The 23,451-nt window shown below is 35.6% G+C and overlaps 1 protein-coding gene across 2 annotated transcripts in view; it reads left to right on the top strand.

Annotated features, from left to right (window-relative positions):
• Positions 1-23,451, top strand: part of EDIL3 (EGF like and discoidin domains 3) — a 402,449-nt gene that overhangs the window by 252,079 nt on the left and 126,919 nt on the right. For both annotated transcript variants that reach the window (XM_037032234.1, XM_037032233.1), the window contains one exon: positions 19,208-19,389. In XM_037032234.1, coding sequence (XP_036888129.1) covers positions 19,208-19,389 — 182 coding nt within the window. The remainder of the gene's footprint in view (positions 1-19,207; positions 19,390-23,451) is intronic.

Raw genomic sequence — 23,451 nt, 5'->3', positions numbered from 1 at the left:
GATAAAAAATATCTCCTCTGTTTTAGAAATTTGAAATGGCATGCTTTCACAATGACATTGTCTTTGAAAGCATTGCCTAATATAAATTTAAGATTAGTTTTCTTAACTGCATAAAATAGGAATTAATCCAGAGTACCAATAGGACAGGAGAAGGACATTTTAGCTCAGGCTGTCTCCTTTTGTGAGCATAATAAAAAATAAAAGAATAGACTATGGATTAATGAGAGTTTTATATTCAGGATTAATTATATGATGTTATATCCAAGATTTATCATTTTAATGCCTGCCCATAAATATATACAAATATAAAGGGAAATAACAATAATCATAAGTAGTTGAATATTGATAATTACTATAACTTAATTGAAAATGTGTTTTTTTAAACAAACAAACAGAATACTGTGCAACTGTATCAGTACCTCTCAGGGGAGAAAATGATTGCAACATTACTGCACAATGAAGTTTTTGCAACAACAAATGCAAAAAAATTGATTCAATGACAAAACCAAATTGGATTTTCTGTGTCCGACATGGATGTTCCATCTTCAGTCAGATGCCTCTGGGTGTATTTTTCCAGATGTTGCCCAGTGCTTTTGTATGGATATATCACACTTTAAAAGTTCACCTGCTGTACCTGCAAGTGATAACCTATGAAAGGAAAGACAAAACATATCAGAAAAGTGTTCAAATAGACCCCCCAGGACTTGCTAAATACCTCTAACAAATTAAATCAGATTTTCATTACCTGACAGTTTTGCACTTGATTGCAAATAATTACAGAAATGTCCAGTAAGACCTTCTTGATTTTCAAATTATTTCCCTCCAATTATATGCTAAACTGCAAATGTTTAGGTACTAAAATGTGTTCTCATTTATTCTCCAGGTTAAAATTCATTCTACTATTTTCTATTTTAAAGACAAAGAAAGATAAAGTGTGCAGAGGTACCGAGAGTTTGGGAACAGTATAAAATGATTTGACTTCACCCTCATAAGATTTAGAATTGTGGTGTATTATTGAAAAAATATAATAATTTTCTCTGGCCAAAAAAATTACTTTTTAATCATCACCCTATTCCTTAATGTTAAAAAAAAGAAAAACAAAAATTTATCCTTAAGAAAACTACTAGAAAAGTAGTCATCCTCAGACTTTATAGGGGAACATGGTTAAAATATAACCTCTGGGTCAGTAATCATTCTCTGCACGTGTTTTTGTAGCATTTTGGGTGTGTAGGTGACATTTTGGGTCTGACTATCATGTGAGATTGAAATACTTATTTCATAATGAGGAAATCATAGACACAAACCACAGCAATTTCTGCTTTTGTTCCATCCACTGAACTGCAGAGACAAATGCTTTTCTCATATTTGAGAAAGAACACAGATGGTTTCTGATCTTTTACTAAACGTGCATAATTTTTTATGATTTCCTGAAAACCCAAGGGCTTTACACTGTCGCAGTAAAATCTCACTGGTCACCAGCGAGATGGCTGGGCAGTGACACCAACCGCCGTGCCCCTGCTGCAGTTTTCCGTGAAAGCTGCAGACTTAGTAGAAGTGACGGCTTCCAGCCGCATGTCGGACGGACCGCCATGTACACGTTTTGTATTCTATCTTCAAACGGTCTTCTTCCACCATAGGACAGGGTCACAACACAGTGTTTCCTGTACAGGCATATTGAATTGTGGGTGCATTTGGCATCTTGGTATGGTAGTACAGCTAGTTATTAAAATGCAGTAGATAGCGGAGGGAAGCCCTGATAACAGAGATTTGGATTTGGGGATCACATGAGAATGGCGAAATGGTAATATTGAATGTTAGTGGAAAGGGAAAGAGTAAAAAGTTTAAAGAATGTAAGATTGCTAAAGATAGAATTTAAGGCAGATGAAGAAATTCTATCTGCAGGCGAACAAAAAAATAAAATAAAAGGTTAATCAGAGAAATGGAGAGTAAAGACTTAAAGCAAGGGAATAAAATATTTCCAAAACAGAAACTGGTCAAGGAAATGGATACCTAAAGAAGACTCTTTAAAATTTGGAGTCTCAACCCCTTGGGCCCCCAGATAACTGCAGTGGGTGGTAGGACCAAAAGCCAGGTTACAGCCACGCAGGTTAAGCAGGTACTGAGTAAGAAATAATAGCCACAGTACTCCTCCCTGGTTATGGCGCACTCTGCATTGAGCATATCTTAAACCCCAAAGAGCCATTAAAGTGGCCAAAGACCTAAAAATAAATTTCATAATAGTTACCTTAATAGCTTTATCTGGTCAATAATACACATTCTTTTTAGAGCTCCAAAGGGAATGAACACATAAAGTATCCAACTGAAAACTAAATTGAACTTGAGGAATATGATTCTATAAAAAGAAGTACAGCCAGAGCAAAGTCAATAAATTCAATACTAAAATTCAAGGAAAACAGGAGCAGGGACCGGAAATAAACTATTCTGACAAGAAAAAATGGACAGAACTATAGTTATATAAGGAAGCCTATAAATACGCAGCACTATTATCTCCCTACAAAACACCCAGACACTGTAACTGCAGCTCTTAGCTCCGAGAAATCCAAGGGTATTCGTTCAGAGTCAGACTCACTTTGTATTTTCTCTGGTGCTCTCTCTCCAGCAGACACACAGTTTTAACCATCTTTAAAACAACTGTTTGCTATGGAAGTATCACTTCATATCCACTCAGCAGTAACTTAATAATGCCATTTTCTTTCCCATTAGAATTATCCATGAATTCTATCATTATTAATAGTGTTCAGTTTAACAGAACATGAGCACTTTCCAACAAGGATTAGCATAACAACTTCTTTGGTCCCACCCTTCAAAAAGGTGAAAGATTTATATGATCTGAAGAGAAACCAGAGTATCAGTCCCACCCTTTAAATGCTTAATGCAAAGTTTTAACCTGGAGCACGGGATCCTCAAAAGATAGGGGGATAGAATTCAGGGAGTCCATGTCCTTCGATGAAAACAATCATATGTTTATCTTTACTAATGGCTACCTAAAAGTTACAATTTCTATCAATTAGAAATATTTCTATCAATTTTCTATCAATTGTTGAAATATCAATATTTCAACAATTTCTATCAATTCATTGTTGTGTAGGCAACAATGAATCATAGTATCAGCATTACCAACGACTGTTATTAGTAGAAACCACAGACATCTTTACACCACATTATACTTCTTACACAGATCTGAAAATGAAATGTACACTGTTTACTAATGTGAAACTACAGTGACTTGTCACTACCTCTATTATTTAATATGGTAATAATTGACAAGGACATATATTACTATTTCACACATTTTTAAATATTTTTATAATTATCTTGTGCTTCTGTAAGCTTCACCTGACTGATAAAGAACTCATAGTAGAGAAGAGGCTCAGAGCCCTGAATTAATAGTTTACTGGTTTCAAAAGATTTTTTTCTGTATACACTAGATGAGAGTATACAGAAAATGCTTTTGGAATTAAAAGTATAAATGAGCCATTTTCATTCAATGTCCATTCCTGGTCTTTCTGTTGAGTGTTGTTCTCTAGTTCCATGAAAACAAAATGTAAGTAAAATTGCAGATGATACTCGTAAGCCACATGTTCATCATGGGTTTACCTAGGTTTGTTAGTAGAATTGAGTGTTTCCTGCACCCATTGCTGCTTCTCACCGATGGCAGAGGTTTGGAAAGTTTGTAACCCTATGGTGAGGTGATGTATCCTATGGTGTCAATAGACACTAACCTGTATTTAAACGCAAGGGAAGAGAGATAAACTGAAGATCATCCCACCTGCCCAAAGGTCTAAAGTCTGCCTTTGACAAGACATTTTCAATTTTCTTAAGAACAGTTGTAATCTATGTGAAAGTTTATAATTAATTTAGTTATTTGGATGGTCAGTGCCAAATACACAGTCACTTTAGAAGGATGCAGCTAGTATACAGAGTATCATCCGAAATCACAGCATCAAATACAAAGTCAATGCAGAATATTCATTACCTAAAAAACAAACAACCAAAAATATTAGTCCGTTCACTTTGTGATATTTTCAGCTGGTGTTCATTCACATCAGCGTCAGAGCATCAAGACCAAGATGAAAGTATCACTAAACATATATTTAAGTCTGTTTTTAAATTTAGGTTTGATGTCAGAATATACTTGTACCTAGTTATTTTAAACAGTGTGTGCTTTCAGACTGCTACAATTCTATCATTCACTTGGTCTTCTTTCTTTAAGGGAGGATGGGTTTGCACAGATCTCTGGGTGTCAGACTAGAACAAGAAAGTGGTAAAGATTGGTCATCTCACAACCTACATTTTTTGCAATATGACAGTGAAAATGGCGTTATGCTAGATGCTGAGATCGCTCTGTTGTGCTTTTTGGCTTGTTCTGATGACAAGAAGGACAGACCCATACAATTTACCTCATTAGGGGGGCAGTTTTGAAGACTACACGTGAACCACAGCAATAAAGAAGGCCTGTGTCCTACTCGGGCTTCTGTCTTTTTTCTTCCTCATTCTCTCCATATTCCTATTTTTTGGTCACATGGTCTCTCATATAATTTTTGCTTTTCCCTATGTTTTTACTGTTTCTTTTTTTGGCAGCAGTAATGCAAAAAGGACCCATGGACATGGACAATGGGGTGGGGGAAGATTGAATATGGGTGGTTGGGGTGGGCAGGGCAGGGGAGAACAATGGGGAAAAATGGGGACATCTGTAATTGAACAATAATACAATTTTTTTTTAAATTATCTTATTTCTCAATGATAGCAATATTTTACTCTGGGTGGCTTCTTTTTTATGAATAAAAAGAATGCTGTAGATTAGAGAATGAAAAGTATGTATAATACACAAAGCAATCAGCTTAAAATTGTACCTGAGAAAGGAAAACAATTCATTTAGTGTTCCTTAACTCTTCCCCCTAGCAGAGCAAAATACAAGTTTTTTTATACACATCTAACCATTTGAGTAGCCAGGTGAATTTTATTCATCTGGCTTAGGTGAATTTATTCACAACAAAGGACATTACAAAAATCCCCACAGGACTATTAACTGTATTCTGGTGTTTGCTGTAATCATCAAAAGTAAAACTTTTTTAAAAATTCTTGTTCAAGTACAGTTTTCTGTCTTGTGTTCCCAGCCCTGCCCCCCCCAGTGCTCCCCACCTCCCTCCCATTTCTGCCCCCCCTTAGTTATTGTCCATGTGTCCTTTATACTTGTTCATGTGAGTCCATCCCCTTTTCCCCTGTGATTTTCTCCCCTCTCCCCTCTGGACCCTGTCAGCCCATTCTGTATTTCAGTGTAAAAAAAATATCCTGTGAGAAGTGTCACTGTTGCCTGAAAATATTACAGAGTAACATAAAATTCTGTCCAATGATTTGGGTAAGCCAATCTAACAGAAAAACATTACTTTATTTTCCCAAAATTGCCGCCAGCTAAAACCTAAACTCCTTGCATGAATATATTGGACATTTGACATTTTCCAGTCTGGTAATAAAACCTTCAAATTTTGGTTTCTAGTATGACCTTAAAGAAGGACTTTTTTTCATTCTGGTTTGCCTGTACCTGTCGCAGGATTGCCTAATTGTAGTGCTTTGGGAATACCAGGAATATGGGAATAAAAAAACTGTTAAGGAACAAAAAGAGTGCCCACGAATGAAATGCACATAAATCACACGTCTTTCCTCATTTTCTCAACTCTGAAATGCATGCCTTTTATTTGAACATATTAATGTATCTGACATCAGGAGGCATCTGACATCATGGCACAGGGTAATGGGACCTTTGTCTCACTGGAGTCCACTAACAATAGCACAGAAACGTAGGTAATGTGACCATTCCAAAAAATGTACTGGCAGCAGTCATTTGTAGCTAAGCTAAGCCATCCAAGTAATTACTTTTAAATTTATGGAATAAAAATGTGGGTTAACACTAGAGCAAATGATGCAAAAATTCAGTTGTCCAACTGAATTTGCCACAGTGAGTATAAGTACTCTACCATTATTTATGTCAGGCCCTATCTGTAGAAGCCCCTGTATTTGCCCGAAGATTACCCTATGCAAATGTGGAGATGTGTTTAGAATAATTCAACACCAATAAGATTAATATATAGCATTTCAAACACACACACACACCTTATTTGGAAAGTAGTTCAATATTTTTTTCTAAGTACAATTATCTCTGAATACCATTATAGAGATACTATCTCTATACCATTTAGCAACAGGTCACAGCATCGCTGTGGTCCGTTTAGAAAACTGTTTACATTTCACTTACTTTGAGCGACACTTTGTTTTTTAAAACATTGTTTCTAGTTACAAAAATAATGTGTATCTTAAAATAACACTTGGAAATCACAAAATTAATGTTTTAGTTTCCTTTTCATAAAATGGAGTTTGTTTACATCCACCACAAGTAGCATACTACCAAAGGCTATGCTTACAACATTTATTAATTATTACGTTTTTCTTTCTAGAGATTGCCTTCTGTGTGTCAAGTTGTTTAAATCCCATTTCAGATCTAAAGTTTTTAAGATTGAACCTTTTCTTCATTATATTATTTCCTTGTCTCTGTAACACCTAAAATCTCTACATGGATATATTGGACATTTGACAATCCTGGGCATTTGAATGGCCAAGATTTCTTTGAATTTTAGTAAGAATTCTTTAGAGAGAGATGAAGACAGAGAGAGAGAGAGAGAGAGGTTTGCTTTCATCAATTTGATTAACAAAAAATAGAAAATATTTATTGACTATAACTTATTTATTTATTTATTTGCTTTAATTGTTGTTCAAGTACAGTTTTCTGTCTTTTACTTCCATCCCAGCTCCCCCCACCCCGCAGTGCTGAGAGCCCAGAAATAAACCTAAGTCTCTAAGATCAATTAATATTCATTAATATTCGACAAAGGGGGCAGCAACATAAAATGGAGTAAAGATAGCCTTTTTGACAAATGGTGTTGGGAGAACTGGACAGCTATGTGCAAAAAAACGAAATTCAAGTACCAACTTACACCATCCACCAAAATAAATTCAAGGTGGATATAAGACTTAAATATAAGCCGTGACACCGTTAAAGTCCTAGAGGAGAACATAGTCAGGAAAATCTCAGATATTTCATGCAGCAACATTTTTACTGATTATCACTTATTTATACACTTTATGCTGAAGCATTTTGTTAAACAGAGAAAAATGTTCTACACCAGAATTGGCCTTTTTAAAAGTGAAAATACAAGAGTAGTTCTTATACTGTAGAGAGAAAATAAACAGCAAAAGAGAGGGAAATTAAAGCTGCGAAAACCACTGAAGTAGGCAGTTCACCATAGTCCTTTTCTACAGATGTCTAGTTATAAAATGATGCTAACATTAAATTAGTTTCTACTGAGCTACTCCACCTCATCATCATTTGGAAACTTAAAAGACTTATACTTCAGCCCTACACAAAGAAGAGGTTCCAAATGCATCTGTTAAACGTTGAATGAGTAACAGCAGACGTTATGTTATCCATTCAGTCCGCAAGCTGTGGCAGAAACAATGATGAGGACAAACATGTTCTTACTTACGCCCCGACTCCATATCTTCGTAAGCAGGGTGACCAAGAGTCCTTCTTGTCGTGTTTCATTACTTCTTCACTCTGTCAAGTCATGCAGGGCAAGCAGCAAGCCCTCAGCACATCACCTCACAGCGCTCAGCTTGACCTTTTGGTAATAGGTAACACCTGGGGCCAGGTCCTGCCTCCGTGACTTCAAGGTAATTACCTAACCTGTCTGAGTCTCAGTTGTCTCAGTTAAAATTGAGAGTGAACCTAATATGCAGTGGGTTATTTTGAGGCTGAAATGCCTGACATACTTTCTTTGTAATAAATATGTACAGGCTTTATTTTTATTCTTCAGGCATGTCTGGGAAAGAAAAGAAAGGTTCCTTCCTTTAGAGAAGTTTCTTCATTTTACTTTCTTTATATGACACTTCATAAGAAATCAATATTTGTGCATGTTTTTTTTATATCTCAAAATCAGATCAGGCAAAGAGTCAGCTAAGTGCTAAGTGGCATTTCATGATTTTCTTCTACATACATCCCCTTTGTGTCCTCGGAAAACTGGGGAAATGAATATTAACATTCGTCTCACACTGACTGGGGAAGTAAGTCATGGCAAAGCCGAAAGGTTATACTGCAGATGTAGCAACTAGGTATTATTCAATTGGGGAAAAATGGTTTGTTACTGTACTCTCAAGGAAATGAGATTTCTTTGATTATTGCAACAAAATTGCCACCAGCTAAAACTTCATCTCCATCTAATCTAAAGATAGGATTATTCGGATATTAAATTGGGAAAGAAACTTGATTATGAAGGCGCTTCTCAGAGCTGTAATTGGGTTTCTCAAAGAGTTAATATGAGACTTTTCCATAGGAGGTCCTTATTTTGTGCCACAATGAGGAAAAGTGCCTGCCAGAGTAGGCCTATTTTAAAAAGACGTTATTTAATTAGTAATTTTTGTTTTTAGTGAGTCTGGCAATATACTATGGGGAATCATTTAGTTTTCAGTCATTACAAGAAACTATAGTTTATATTTCCCCCAGGCAAAGATTTCTTTGACAATTTGAATGCTTTGGTGACAGAAATATCTGATGATGAATATGATATTAAGGAAACCCCATGAAAAATGACATTTTGAATAATTTTCAATAACTGGTAATGATGAACAATTATGCCTATGTCAGTATTTAATTTTTATTAAATAATATTTTACATAGAAAATGAAAATACATGGTTTACTCCCCTTTTACCTCCTGAACAAGAAATGGGCGCATGTAAAACCTGGCTGAACATACGTTTAAATGTTAGGTCTTTCAGGAGTCACAGTGGAAGCCAATCTCCCCTCATTCATAACTTCTCACATGTAGTTTTGCTTTATAACAGTAAATAGCAACAACCACAACAACATAAGAACTACCATTCGCTGAGGGCATATTTATTGTCATCACATGACTTACTCAGTGCTTACCGTCTGTTTTTCCTAACTTACACAGAAAACCTAAGGTGGGTGTTACTCCTCCTTGTAAGCATTTGATTGCTATATTGGCATCCTCCATATTTTTAAAAATAAACGTATCTAGATTATTGCATTTTCCTTCATGCTCTGACACAGAGTTACATTGAAAACAGTCTTGATGAACTGATATAATAGAAAATTAGCCAAGACACGGTAAGTCACTTCACACACATCACTGGCCCCCGGTTATGAGCATGTATGGTTACCTTAAGGATTTCCCAAATAAATTACTTATTTTTGTAAATTGTATAATCTACTCAAATTGTAGACCTTTCAATCTCTTAATATAAAACAAGTGTTTTTAATATCTTTTAATTTTTGCAGCTTTGGCTTAGCTGAGCAGATAACTTTTGAAAGTACAAAGCCACCAAATCTATGTTGTCTGAACACCCTGCCTGAGCAACTTATAGTTCACACAGTCATTTATTTTTTTCTTTAGTGAAAGAGGATTTGGACAATTTTTTTTAAATTAAAAAAATAAATAATGAAATGTTGTCTTCCTCATGCTAGGTAAAATTTACTTACTTGGTTCTCTCAATTTATTTTTGTGTAGTTTATCATTTCTGTATATTAAAAATAATAGCTACATCACGCTGCACCCTAAAAACTGTTGCAGATTTTAAAGTTACTTGTAAGAACTTTAGTTCCCTTCACCAACTTGAATAGTTCTCTGACCATATAGGTACACCTATTTATTTCCTATATAACAAACATTTCTTTATATTTTGTAGGAGTGAAAGTAAAACATAGACATATCTAGAATTCAAATAAATAAACCATCCACTGTATTCTTCCAAGTTCCATTTCACCCTTCATCCTTTTTTTCACCGGCCTCCCCAATACCCTAGCCACAGAGAGGGCCTATCATGCCACACCCTGCCATCCGCAGTGGCTTCCTATGTCAGTTTTGAATCCTTTTGACCCCTGGGACACTGAGTCTTCATAGTTGACCTGATATAACACTCAGTGGGAAGAAAAGCATGGCTGCACTGTACAGAAGAAAACAACTAGATAGCTAATAATTGGATTTGGGACTGGGATTTCTCTCTCACGTAAAAATCACTGTTTGACAGACCAATAATATTATGTAAAAGAAAACATTAGAGGAAGTGCCTTGTGGTACTTTATCCTGACACACATTTACAAAAAAAATCTTAAAAGCTGTAAATGACTTGTAAGTGTGAAAATGTGTCTTCTGCATAGCAGTGTTTGAGTGTTTACATTTGCTATTCAACTTGTGCTTCTTGAAGCAACTGAGTCCCACCTTTAGCATTTACCTTGGCATTATACCTATTTTAGATCTTTCCTGTGCAGATAGATCTTTTGTTGGAAGCAGGAATACATCTGCAGGTTTTTGAACTGCAGGCTTTTGACTCCCCAGACAAATGTTTCATCAGACCGTGTTGTTATCTTTATGGTTGGTGCAAGATAAATTGTGCAGTTTAAGTAGAAGCCTGAGTAGAAGTTCCTGAAATCTTGCCTGGCTGCGGAAGTGCATGCAGCACTTGGAAACCCCAGGTGCTTTTCTCTTTCGAAAGAATGCAGCTAAAGTAATTAAAAAGCACTCTTTTTTTGTTGTTGTATAGCAACTGTGTACTATGATAAGATGATAATCTTATCAGATATTTTTTACTTTTATTAATTATCTCAGTAAGAATTTTGGTTTCCGAATACTACAGTCCATAGGCCCTACTATTCAAATAACACCAGTGACCATCATTTTGCGTCAAGATGCTAAAAATTAGCTTTGGGAAATATTATTGGGCATGTTCCTATTATACATTACTTTTTTCATGGGTTTAATTTTTTCCTGGATTCAAAACAATTACTTTAAACTGATAATATATCACAATTGACTACAGATAATACCGTGGGAAAAGCATTACTACATTTTACAGAAAATAGCTGGATGACTAATAATTGAATTTATAATATTATGAATGCTGGTTTTTATTGTAAACAAGATATTTCTCCTATCTCTGAGAGCTAATTCTTATATAGTTCAAGCATTTCAGAATGCTAAGAAAAGATTTCTGATTTTTATCTCTACCCAGTATGTTGAATCCTTAGAGTGATCATATCTATATTCAGAAGATTAATTCAGTTTCAACAAAGGCAGAGAAGTAATTCCAAAACAGCAATGATTTATATTAATTTACTTTAACCCACAAGATTGAAAACAGACAAATTTGTAAGACAATGTGTACAGTGCTTTGGAAATTAAAAAAAAATGCAAAAAGCATCATTTCTACCTTCAAGAAGTTTATTACCTAAGACAAAATATAAACAAAAATAGTTATTTCTCATCATTTATCTTGGATACTTATAAACTTTCCAGTACAGAAAATAATAGAATAGAGTTTCTAACAGCATGCAGAGCATTCTTTAGTGGCCACATATCACAGAATCAGTCCTCAAGATTGTCGAGAAAATTAGTATTTATCTAGGCTAAGCAGCTCATGAAGAGCAAAAAAAAAAAAATAACTTTTTCTCAAAGTTACACATACATTTTATGTACAATCCAAATAAGTTTAACCAATTTTTGAAAGCTGTTTTGATGATTTTGCCATAGTTTCCCTGAGCAAGGTTAGTGTGTGGCCGCCTGTGAAGTTTGTGCACTGGTACAAAGAAGTAGTCTCCAGGTGTGAAGAGAAACAAACTGCCAAATGGAATTTTCCCTCCAAGTCCTTTTACGGTAATCTCGTCCAGGGCTGGACAGGAGGCCGACTCCCTGGGGCATGCTCCTAGGAATCTGTGAATGGATGAGTGAAGGGAAGGCTCTGTCATGCACGTCCACATTCATTCTCACTGCGTGTGCCAGGAGCTCCTTTGCCATCTCCGCTGTCTCCCACAGCCAAAGCAGCACATTTAAGCTGTACTTGAGATCAGCCTTTCTTACACTTCCTGTCTTCGTTGCCTCCCTTGTTCTCTTTCTTCTGACACCACTCAACAGCAGAGAAGTAATAATCTAAGAGAAACAAACGTCTTGGAGCTTAGGTGACAAGACATTAAAGAACAACAACAACAACAAAAAATCAAGGCTCCTTTTTTTTTAAATTTTATTTATTTATCTTTAGAGGGGAAGGGAAGGAGAGAGGGAGAGAAATATCAATGTATGGTTGCCTCTCATGTGTCCGCTGCCGGGAACTGGCCTGCAACCCAGGCAAGTGCCCTGACTGGGAATCGAACTGCGATCCTGTGGTTCGCAGGCCCGCGCTCAATCCACTGAGCTACACCAGCCAGGGCTTCAAGGCTCCTTTTAACACCTGAGCCACAGTGCTAGGAATAGTGGCCTGATCTCTACCTCACCAATTTAGATCCTGGTCTCAAGACAGCTCTAAAAGGAAATAAACGCTAAGGGTAAAAGAAAGCCTGTGGTCCAGGTGGCACAGAGGGGAGTTTACGCTCGAATCAGCATTAATTTCTGCAGTACTGGAGATCACCAGTAATCCATTCACCAGCACTTGTGTTCAGCACGATTACCACGCTATACTAAGCACAGCAGAGGACTCACGGTCCTCTAAGAAGATGAGGTGCTCAGAGAAAGAGAGGACTGGAGATGTTTAAAGGAGATTTGTTTCTTACACAGCTTTAATTTGAAATCCTTTCATTCTGAAGAGGTCTGGATATTGAGAGCGAGCAAATGAAAGCTGTACATTCTTGTTCCGGATTCAGCCATGCATCTCACTTATTTGAAAGGCTTAATCAGCACACTCAGGAACAAAATGTGAGACATCTTGAGGCACCGCTTACTTGTCAGCTGCAAAATCAATAAAATGCCGATGCCATTCTTTACCGCACTCCAGAGAATGAGTTTGCAGACTGAGAAGGGCTTCATTTTGAAGCTGTTTTATTCACAGGGATTTGGAAAAAATGGAGAAGTGCTCTGGGGAGGGAGGGCACGAGAGGCTTGGCCTCAGCTGGCCCAGCTGCTCTTCTTGCTGAACTTGCCAGGTGACATCACTCACTCGCTCAGTTAGTCTGAACAGCGGAACAGCAGGTCCTCATGTGAGAAGGCATTTCCAGGCCAATTAGACAATTCATGCAATGCAGTTATTCTAGATGACTATGTAAATGATGCCTAAAAATCCTCTAGCAATCGATGTTGATTGGACTCCTTAATTTAGGAGTATTGTTAAACCTGACAAAAGCAAGAACACAACCAAAGATGCATAAACACAGACCTGAGGATGAGAAATGTTGACTCCTGTGCTCTCCTGCCAAACTCAGAACCGATCAAATTGCCACTGGTTCCCCTCTAGGGATAACTCTGGGCAATTTCACAAATACCTGCCGGGTGACTGGCAACTAGTTAAAGGGGAAGTAACCCACTTGACTAATTTTTCATTACTGAAGAAGTGCTCTTCCTCTTCCCTCAGCATACGAATGATTTCTAAAGGCATCTGTATCAGTGCACTCTTGAGAAAATAGGTGAAATTTTTTTAATATGAGAATGAATTATGCAAACAGAATATTAAAATCTTAGCTATAATTTTTTGCTGTTTATTTGTCTTTTATAGTCATTTCTAAATTAATTCCCAAGATAAGCATTTTTCAGTGTCTGCTAAGATTGAAGCTTCCTGTTACACAGCATGAGGGATGTAATCGCTGCCCAGGAAGCGGCTCCTCGTTTTGTGGAACAGCAGTTGGACACACGGGAGACACCAGGACAGCGGTGGAGTGGGAAGTTCTGGGAATGGTTTGAGCATAGAAGCACGTCTTTCCCTTCTCGATCCTGTCTCCCTGCAGCCTGGTTGAGGCAACTGTTGCTCATGAGGTTCAGTATGGTAATAGCAGGTGAGGCTAAAACAGGTCCTCCCGAGTTCAGTCCCCCAGCAAGAATAATTTTCAATAAAAATTTAAGAGGAGAATTAGATTCAATGGTGTTGCTTGTGAGACATACAATCTCAATTAAAGGGAGCACTATCTATGCTGTCACCTTCAAAAATACTCTATTTCTCTCCTCCACCCTACGTCTAATTGTCCCTAGTTCCACAAAACAATTTTACCTCGAAATAAACTCTGAATTCCTGCTCTTTTTCATATCTCTTTCAGACCTGTATCATTCTTCACCTAGGCAATTTGATAACTTGCTTTTTGGCATTAGTTTTGGCCCCTCTTCAATCTCTCCTACACAATATAGCAGGAATGACCTACATTAAATGGAAATGTGATTGTAGCTAGAATCCTTGAACAACTCCGTTCACTGAATGAATCATATCTTCTCTGCAAGCTCTTCAGCAAACTAATCTAGATTCTGCTACTTCATCCTATCTTGACCATTCTTCCTGTCTCGGTCTCATACTATTGACCTGCCTCTCCTTCCCTACTCATACCAGGCTGTTTCCCGTCTCTGTGTCTGCCCTCCCTTTCTTCTTCATTATGCCAGCTCCCACTCTTTTCCAGCAAATCCTTCTCTGAACCCAAGGCTGGGTTATGAGTTCCTCTTGATTCTCCCATTGAATCCTGTGCACCCACGGTCACATAGTAAAATGTTTTTATTTCTCTGTCTCTCTCCCACTGGACTGAAAGCTACATGAGGAAACCATTTCAGTTAACCTAACACAATAGCCAGTTTCTCAGAGGTCCGATTTACTGTCACTTCTCAGAAAGCCATCACTGATCACCTAACACACTATCTTTTATTCTTGACTTATCACTTTGTAGCGTTTGCTTGTTTGTTTGTCTGATAGTTTGCTTACCCACCAGAATATGGACTCTTAAGATTTTAGATCTTTTCTGCCTTGTCTGTCCCTGTATCTCCATTGCCTAGAAAAGTGCCTGATATATAGTAGAGCTTTAGTAAATATGTATTTTTCAAAACTGAGATAATGAATGAAAAATGAGTGGACAGATAGAGTGATAGATTGACACATAACAAGAGGTCATGGAATTACTCAGGACTGAGTTAGCCTGTTTATATTAGATAAGCAGAAATAGGCTAATAGTTATATCAGGTTTTAACACCTTTTAACACCTTTTAAGGGAGACCATAATACCTCAATATTTAATTCTGTGACCTTCTGCCATAGACTGTCACCTGCTTTTTAAATGTATACCAGTTTGTGAAAACTCTGTCATATCTTAATGCCACTAATGGTATTTGATATGTTTCCTGCATATTAAGTCATGTTCTTTCCTAGTATGTGTAAGTACCCATCTATTATATAAAATTACACCAGAGGAAAAAGATCCAGAATCAGTAATTTCTTAAAGAATTACTGGACTCTTCACTTTATCAACTGATATTATTTTCTGTTTAGGAAGCAGAGCATTTTGGCTTAAATTCCAGACTCACCTTTTGCAAGTTTAACTTCCCTCCTCACAAGTTTCTGCATTTATTATATAGTCATAATAACTTTTTCCTTAAAATATTACTTTGATTATATAATGAAATACATAAGGATACTTTTACAAACTTCAGAATGTTCATGTAATGCTACATTTTTCATCAAATAGTATTTCAGTGTGGTGATTGCTAAGGGGAGGGGCACCTAAGGGGATTAAATCATCATGGAAAAAATTACAATTAAAGATAAAAAGTAGCATTTCATATCCTTCCCTCATTCATTAGATAGTGATAACCATGCACAGCTCCGCATTAGCTTTCTTTTAAGCATCTTGTTGTGCACTGCTTAAGGTCACTTAATCTTAGGTGCATACTCATTTGTGTTCTGAATTGCAACTCCTTCATTAGTTTTTATAACTGTTGAATTGAATAGGACTTTGGGGAGGTGGATTGCATGGGCAAAAGGAAATTGGATTTTGAACCTTTCGTTATGATGACATCCATTTGATTATGATCCAAATGATCAGTGAAGAAAAGCTGCTGCCGTGACAACTTTTCAGTGTGCAATAAAGTATGAGACTTGTATTTGCTTTTTAGTTTATTGTGTAGAAAAAAGGGGCCCCATTACCAATACTCAGCTCATCCTTACTGGGCTCTTCCTGGCACAAGCCACCGTGCGCGTTTAAGGCTATAACAGTGTGAAAACCCCGCAGGGCTTCCTGGGAGCTAAAGGTCAGCGTCTCTGCAACTCGAAAGAGAAATGCGGGTGTGACTTTACAGAACCAACCTCTTTGTTTTCAACAATGTATAGTTAATAAAGGCAAAGCACCTTTTACTTTTTACTTCTTCAAAATTGGTGAATGAGGTTTATAATAACCCTGAATTTTAAATGAGAAAAAGTGAGGACCACTAACCAGTGAGGAAGTAAGCTGGTGCCTCACTGACTTCATTCAAGAACCCCTCTGGCCCCAGGGCCCCTACCCTCCCTGCCCTGGTAATTCACCACTCCCACCCCACCCCGACCTATAGTCAGGTTTCCTTTGCTGGAATTTACTGATTGGCAGCATACAGAATGTAAGTGAATATTGTGAATACTTATTTTTTAAAAACCGTGTGTAATTGAGAACTGAGTAAAGAAACGCAGAGTTTGTAAATTTGACGTTACAGCAATGAAATAACTTATGTAAAGATACTTTTAAATTGTGAAGCCTATATTTATATAGCATGTCACGGATATTTTTGAATTACATTTTGTTTGAATAAATGACTAGCGAGGACATGACAAAAATGAGAGAATTATGGGTAGAGTAAAAAATATGCAAATGTGTTTTTTAAATCGCTGATTGGTGTTTGGCTTATATGAAATTCAATGGTTCACGACCAATGTGTTTACAGACCATTTAGCTAATAAGCGAAGGTTGGTTGGTGCTGATGAAGTGTACTTATTAAACAGTGTGGTTCGAGGTCTAATCACTTTTTAAATGTTTACGAATTTGGTGAAGATGTACAATTCACCATGGGGTTTTTAGAAGTACACAATTCAATGGTATAGAGCTCTTTCTAAGGCTGTCTTGCAGCTTGCTTGATCAAAGCTGGCTCTCTAGCTCTGCCCTACTCCCGACTGACCTACAGTAAATGGCCTCTGTGCCTGCTGCATTCTCCCACCCAGTCACCGTACAAATCAGAGACAAGGGTACTTGAGACTCCTTCTGTAGCCATACTCCTAAAAAGTCAGCCTCCTGAAGTTGCTAACATCAAAGTGTCATCAGAAAGGTCTTAGTGCTTTTATGAACTCTGCAAATATCACATAAAATGGAAAGTAAAGCAAGAATCCAAAGACTCAGTATTTGAGCTCTCAATCTTAATTATTTTGAAATGTGAATATTAGGTTATTATCTGTGAGTCTTAATACTGCAATTCTAAAAACAAACAGCTTATAAATTTAATGTCTTCAAAGTGATATAGTGTACCCTCACAAAGTGCTAAGCAGCTCTAATTACATGTTTTATAAATTCTAATATTTAAATTTAACTTATCAAGTGAATGATTTCTTAATCATTAGTCACAAAGAAGCAATTTTTGGTCTATTAATGTCATTTACCAATAAAGTCTGATTAAAGTGATTACTTAGCTACAGTTTGTTATCTTTTTAATGAAAAGTGTTTAAAGGCTTTAAAACAATTGGGGAAATGTTAGCCATGAGCTTAGAGCCACTTATTCTCTGGTCATGGAATAGGAATAAGAGACATGTAAACATGTCTTAATGAAAAAAATTACTAGTATACCTTTGTAAAGTTAAAAAATTATAATCCAGCTGCAGAATTATTTCTTTCATATTTTTAACCCCAAACTGATATAAACATTTTATTACAGTCAAATGTTGAACTTCAATAGTCATTAAAATTTATCAGGTATGCTGGGTGTCTGTCACTGATCCAGGGGATTTCTCTAGAGTGGAATTTATAATGGTAGTGTGTTCCTTTCATTCTTTTCAGAAATCCTGATAAATTATTGTAGTATATTTCATAATAACATTATTATACTTATTATACAAATCAAATATGGCAAAAACATTGAAGATAGTATATGAAATGTTAATGAAATTAAGAACACTAGAAATTAAGAAAACTGTCCAGGTATCTCAGTAGGTCAGAAAATTGTCCAAATACGCCAAGGCTATTGGTTTGGTCCTTGTTTAGGGCACATACAAGAATCAACTAATGAATGCATAAATAAGTGGAACAATAAATTGATGTGTGTGTCTCTCTCTTTCTCCCCTTCTTTCTTCTCTGTCTCTAAAATCAATACATAAAAATATTCAATAGAAAAAAACTAGATGTTACTTTTTATTAGTTATAATATTACTTATGAATTTTCAAAACTGAATGTATAATGAATGTACTCTCTGGTGAAAGTTGATGAAATAATTATACATTTTAAATATATGTAATATAAATATTTGTAATTTTTAGATGGGTTGACCTCCAGTTCTGTTTTTAAAATCTAAACAAATTTATTATCTGAGAAAATATCATTTGATTATTTTATGCTTCAATTTTAGTATTTAAAATTTGTATTATAAAATTTTCCTTAAAATTTTTAACCAATTTAAGAAAAAAATAAGAAAGTTAAAATATAATTGCACAAGTCCAATATGTAGTTATGAATTTTGAAATAAAATTTTAGAAATATAAATATTTTAATATCTTGATTTACTGAGTGGCATATGAACTGTTTTTATAATGCTAGAAAGTTTACCTGCTTTATAAATATTATGTTGATGTATTTTCTATTATTTATAACCTATCACAAGTCATTATTATAATGTTTTTAAATGTTGACAGATTTACACATGTTTTTTTGTGGAATTATAACTGACATTGGTTATAAAAATTTAAGTTAAAAATTTATAGTAGTGAGAAGACTAAGTCAATAAAAAATTATTTTAACACAAACTCAGGTGGAGGTTAGAAAAAAATAATAGATAAACAGATATTTGAGAACTTTTGATTTATGAGGCACGCTACGCCTGAGGGATAAGAAATGTGATAGAGGCCTTTTAAGGGTGTTCCACTCTTGTTGACGTGAACAACAGCCAAAGGAAAACTGTACATATTGCAGAGTCATAATGCAGAAGGGAAGTGTTTGTTCACAAGCGTTTGCTCACAAAGAGAGAAAGAGGTGAGTGTCATGAAGTACAGAAAATATTTCGGGTGGTGATCCATAACATCTGTGAAGTATGTGCAGCTTAAATGGTATGATGGTACAATTCAAAATCTATTGAAAACATCTCTAATCAAACCAAGCAGCCACATTTCCAGTATGGATTATTTCGAATAACATTCACATTTTTTTCTGATTTGTTTCCAGAATGCTCGGGCCCATTGGGAATTGAAGGTGGAATCATATCTAATCAGCAAATCACAGCTTCATCTACTCACCGAGCTCTTTTTGGACTTCAGAAGTGGTACCCCTACTACGCTCGTCTTAATAAGAAGGGGCTTATCAATGCCTGGACAGCTGCAGAAAATGACAGATGGTCATGGATTCAGGTAACAGATGGGATGGGACAAGGTACATCAAAGACCGACCAGAGTCATTTCAGAAAGAAGACAGTGAGAGCCCAAACATGACTTTTTTCATGGTCACAGAAGAAAGGGTAATTTAGTTAAGGGTCCAAACTGTCTATCAACTGTGGGAAACTACATTCCATAGGAAGGTATACTCAGTTTTATATATTTTTAAATTCTTGGGTTATAAATATCCCTGTTTTAAGGTGCATATCAAAGAAAGAGAGATATAATATCTAAAGGCATTTCAATATTCATTTCCATGTATTATCATCAGCCACCTACTTTTTAAAAAAGGAGAACATGGTGAAAGACCAAGATATTAACTGATCTCCCAAAGATGGGATGGATGGTAGCAGTATCAACACCTTATATGAAATTCAGTTAAATGTTTTTTGAGCACTTCGCTGAAGTGAGATAGGAAACTACATAGTCGGAGGGTACAAAAGGCCATCAAACCAGTTTTCTACGAAAAGATTCTGCTTCTGTTGGAGTGGGGAGTCCTGTGATAACATTAATAACTTCTAACAAGTCATCAGTGTGTGCTCAAGAAAAGGACAACAGTGGGGTCAGTAGAAAAAGTAATTAATTATCATAAGAAAGCCTCACGGAAAAGATAGATTTTGAGGTAGGCCTTGGAAGATGGTTTTCAGTGGAGACTAAAAGCCAAGGGAATAGCGTGATCAAAGATGCTAGGTGAGAGTCTGGGGAACATCATAAAGAAGTTCATGATTTGTGTATCAGTTGCTGGAGGAATGTGCTCACATTTATTGGCTGAATTTAGTGTGCCTTAGGATTCATGCATACTAAAAGCTTGGCCTTATTCCTTTGGAACAGGGAGCTATGACAGAGTTTTGATTTGTTTAGGTAGCCGATCAGCTTCATCTGTTTACTACATATTTTGTATCAAGACAGTTTTCAACATGGGAATCTCTGTTGTGATGTTAGGTGCCGTGTACAGGGGTTGCTCTACATGCAGTTAATAAAAAGGAAATTTGATTTATGGCCAAATGGCTTGACTTCCAAACTTTAGGAGCAGGGCTAAAATCTCCCTCAGATGTTTTCTTTGTTCAGATTTCTTGTGAATTTTTGCATATCCTGTAGATTTCTTTTATCTGGATGACTCTGTGTAGTTACCTGATATTTTTGGTTGGCTATACAAACGTATACTTGCATGAATCTGCAAAAATTACTTCTTAAATTATACAATTAGACACAATTTTTCATCTATAGCCACACATGTAATGAGAAATCCAGATAGAGGAAATGGCACATCTGTATAGTTTCCATCATGAGCTAATGAATTTCCAATTACAGTTTAAAATAGACCAAAAAAAAGTGCTTGCTTTCTACTAACGAAAAATCATTCCAGAGACCTTCTTTTTTGCACTTGACTGTTATGAAATACGCTTGTGGAATTGAGGTCATGATAAAACTTTAGAAATTAAGATTTAGAGCAAAAATTACAGAACAATTGATTTTCCTTTAGCATATTATGTTTGTGAGCTTCGGTGACCGGCATGTTTTGATAAACTATAAATACTGTACTTCACAACGTTGTCTCTGTGAAACACTATGTTAAAGTTTCACGTCCCAATATTTCGCTGTACTTTGTCCCAGTTTTTTGCTAACGTCACACTAATGCATCATATGCCTTTCAAAGAATGAATTGCAAGTGTCTTTATCCCATGATTATAGTTAGATAAATACAATGATTAACATAAGTAGAATAATCAAATATTTATTTTATTTTTAATAGAGTTTATTATTATTATTTATTATTATTATTATTTTGCTATTAGTATGAAGATAATGAGTTCTTAGAGAAGTGGAATAAAAGTAAGTAAAAAGGGTCTCATATTAGATGAAGATATCTTGCAAATAATGGGAGGAAAACTGAAAGCTAACCATTGTTATTCAATAGTACTTGTGATTGTGTTCAGAGCACATATTATGTTATTGTATTCATTAATAAAATCTTAGTAAGTTATTTTTCTAAAAGGGTTATCCCCTTCTTAAAAGAAAATTATATCTAAGAGGCTCCAGAAAGGTAAATCACCTACTAAATTTTCTGTGCTGAAAATTATTAATTTCCTGTGTCATTTAATTTTTTAATTTATAATCAGTCCTTCAAATGAAACACTGGAGTACTTTGCTTAAATTCACTTAGGATAAGCACGCCCGTCCCCTAATCTTTCAGATGTATGACACACATGCAATAACTCATACTCAGTACATTTTATTCCCTGTCTTGATGAAAGTTAAAATTACCATTGTAAGCTTACACACTCTGCATGCAGTTTTTAACAGCACCATAATCTTTGTAGTTGATTCTGGATTTAAAGGATTGGTCTAATGAATACAGTTAAACAGAAACCTGTTTTTTCCCCCAGTTTTTATGACCTTTATTTCCTCAGATGGAATTTTTTTTCAGCTAATAAACTACTACCTTAAACACTGACTGGTTTATTACCATCCTAGAATATCCATTTTCCTTTCTGACTGATGTGAGATATAACAACTTCACACAATTATAAAAATATTTCTTGGATTATCTCATATAAAAATTTTAAAAACCCTTATTTAAACCTGAATACTTGGCTAACTGACTTAGGTCAATCAGGATGACTATTTTTGATTTATTTCTAAAGAAAATTATTTTTATTACTTTTCTCTTTTATAGCTACGTGCAGTAAAATATTATATTTTAAAAAATTTCTGAGGTGGTTTTGTCTTATTGTATTTTCATCCTCATCGTTTTTATTCATTCAACAAGCATGTACTGAATAAATGCCACTCTGTGTTCTACTGGGCACTAGAGAAAAGACAGCACTTGCTTTCAAATGCTCTGAATATAAGACACAGAAAAGCAAATGGGGTAAACAAAACCAGGCATTTTTGTGGTCTGGTCTTACACCGCCTGCTAATCATTTTATTTGAACCATTGTATTTTACTTTATCCAAACAGCCTATTTTTAATAAAACTTTTGTTAAACTAAAAGCTAGTTTAACATAATATATAGAATATGAGGGGAGTGAAACCCAGTGACACTATGTATTATAGCTATATTATTACCTGTTGATCTATTTGAAGGGTATACCTAGGCAAAGCCATGACTTTCCCTTGAAAGTTAATTTACCAATAATTTCAGTGCTAGTATATTATCACTAAGAAAAGTATGTTTGATCTTCCTCTGTTAAATACTTTTCACACTTTTAGAAAATGTGAATATGATTTTCATATGTTCCTTTTCTACATGCCACAGAGTTTGTGGGAGGAAGAGAGACTAGTTTCTCAATCGATACCATGCAGAGGAATCTTGCTGATTACTGGGTAAAAATACAAACACCTGGGTTGCCCCAGACCTGCTGCCAGTTCTCCTCAGACTGCACTGTAATAGTATGTTTCATCTGTTTATAAAGCCTGGATTTGTCCTGGTTGAGTTACATTAAGAAATAGAAAAATGAAATTTAAAAACACTTTCGCCTGATGATTTGGGGCACTTTGTTGTTGAAATCACAGGCAGTAATAACCTCATTGGTGGAAAGAGAGGAAACAACCGTGAGGAAGGACAGTGGGAATTACGTGACTGTAAAGTCTACACTGTAGGGAGGCAGAACAATGTTATAGCCTGGTCCGAAAGGCACCCTACATTCAGTGGCAATTCATAAATAAGCATCATTCATTCATTATAACACATTTAAGTATTTTCAACAGTTTATGTTTACAAATGGCTATTAGATTCTTCATTGTTAGAAGATTTAAAATATCCCAACTCAACATCATCTGATTTTTATATTTCTAAACAAAAATAATAGTGTAGAAAATACGAGTCAAAAATTATGTGAGTGCAAATTATGTTACAAATTTTTATCTCTGGAGCACAAATTCCATATATATAGTAAGATTTAATTTTGGAAACTTTGCAAACAGTTGAATTCAACATGGCAGGAAAAATAATCATTTATTTCATTCAAAAACCTGTACATAATATGTGTGAAAACTTTTTTGGTACTTATAGACATCTGGAGCTCCTTGAGACA

This window comes from Sturnira hondurensis, unplaced genomic scaffold (genome assembly GCF_014824575.4).
Source record: "Sturnira hondurensis isolate 20B ecotype Veracruz unplaced genomic scaffold, ASM1482457v3 Scaffold0021354, whole genome shotgun sequence".
NCBI classification, from domain to species: domain Eukaryota; kingdom Metazoa; phylum Chordata; class Mammalia; order Chiroptera; family Phyllostomidae; genus Sturnira; species Sturnira hondurensis.
This window is presented reverse-complemented; position numbering and strand designations above follow the sequence as displayed.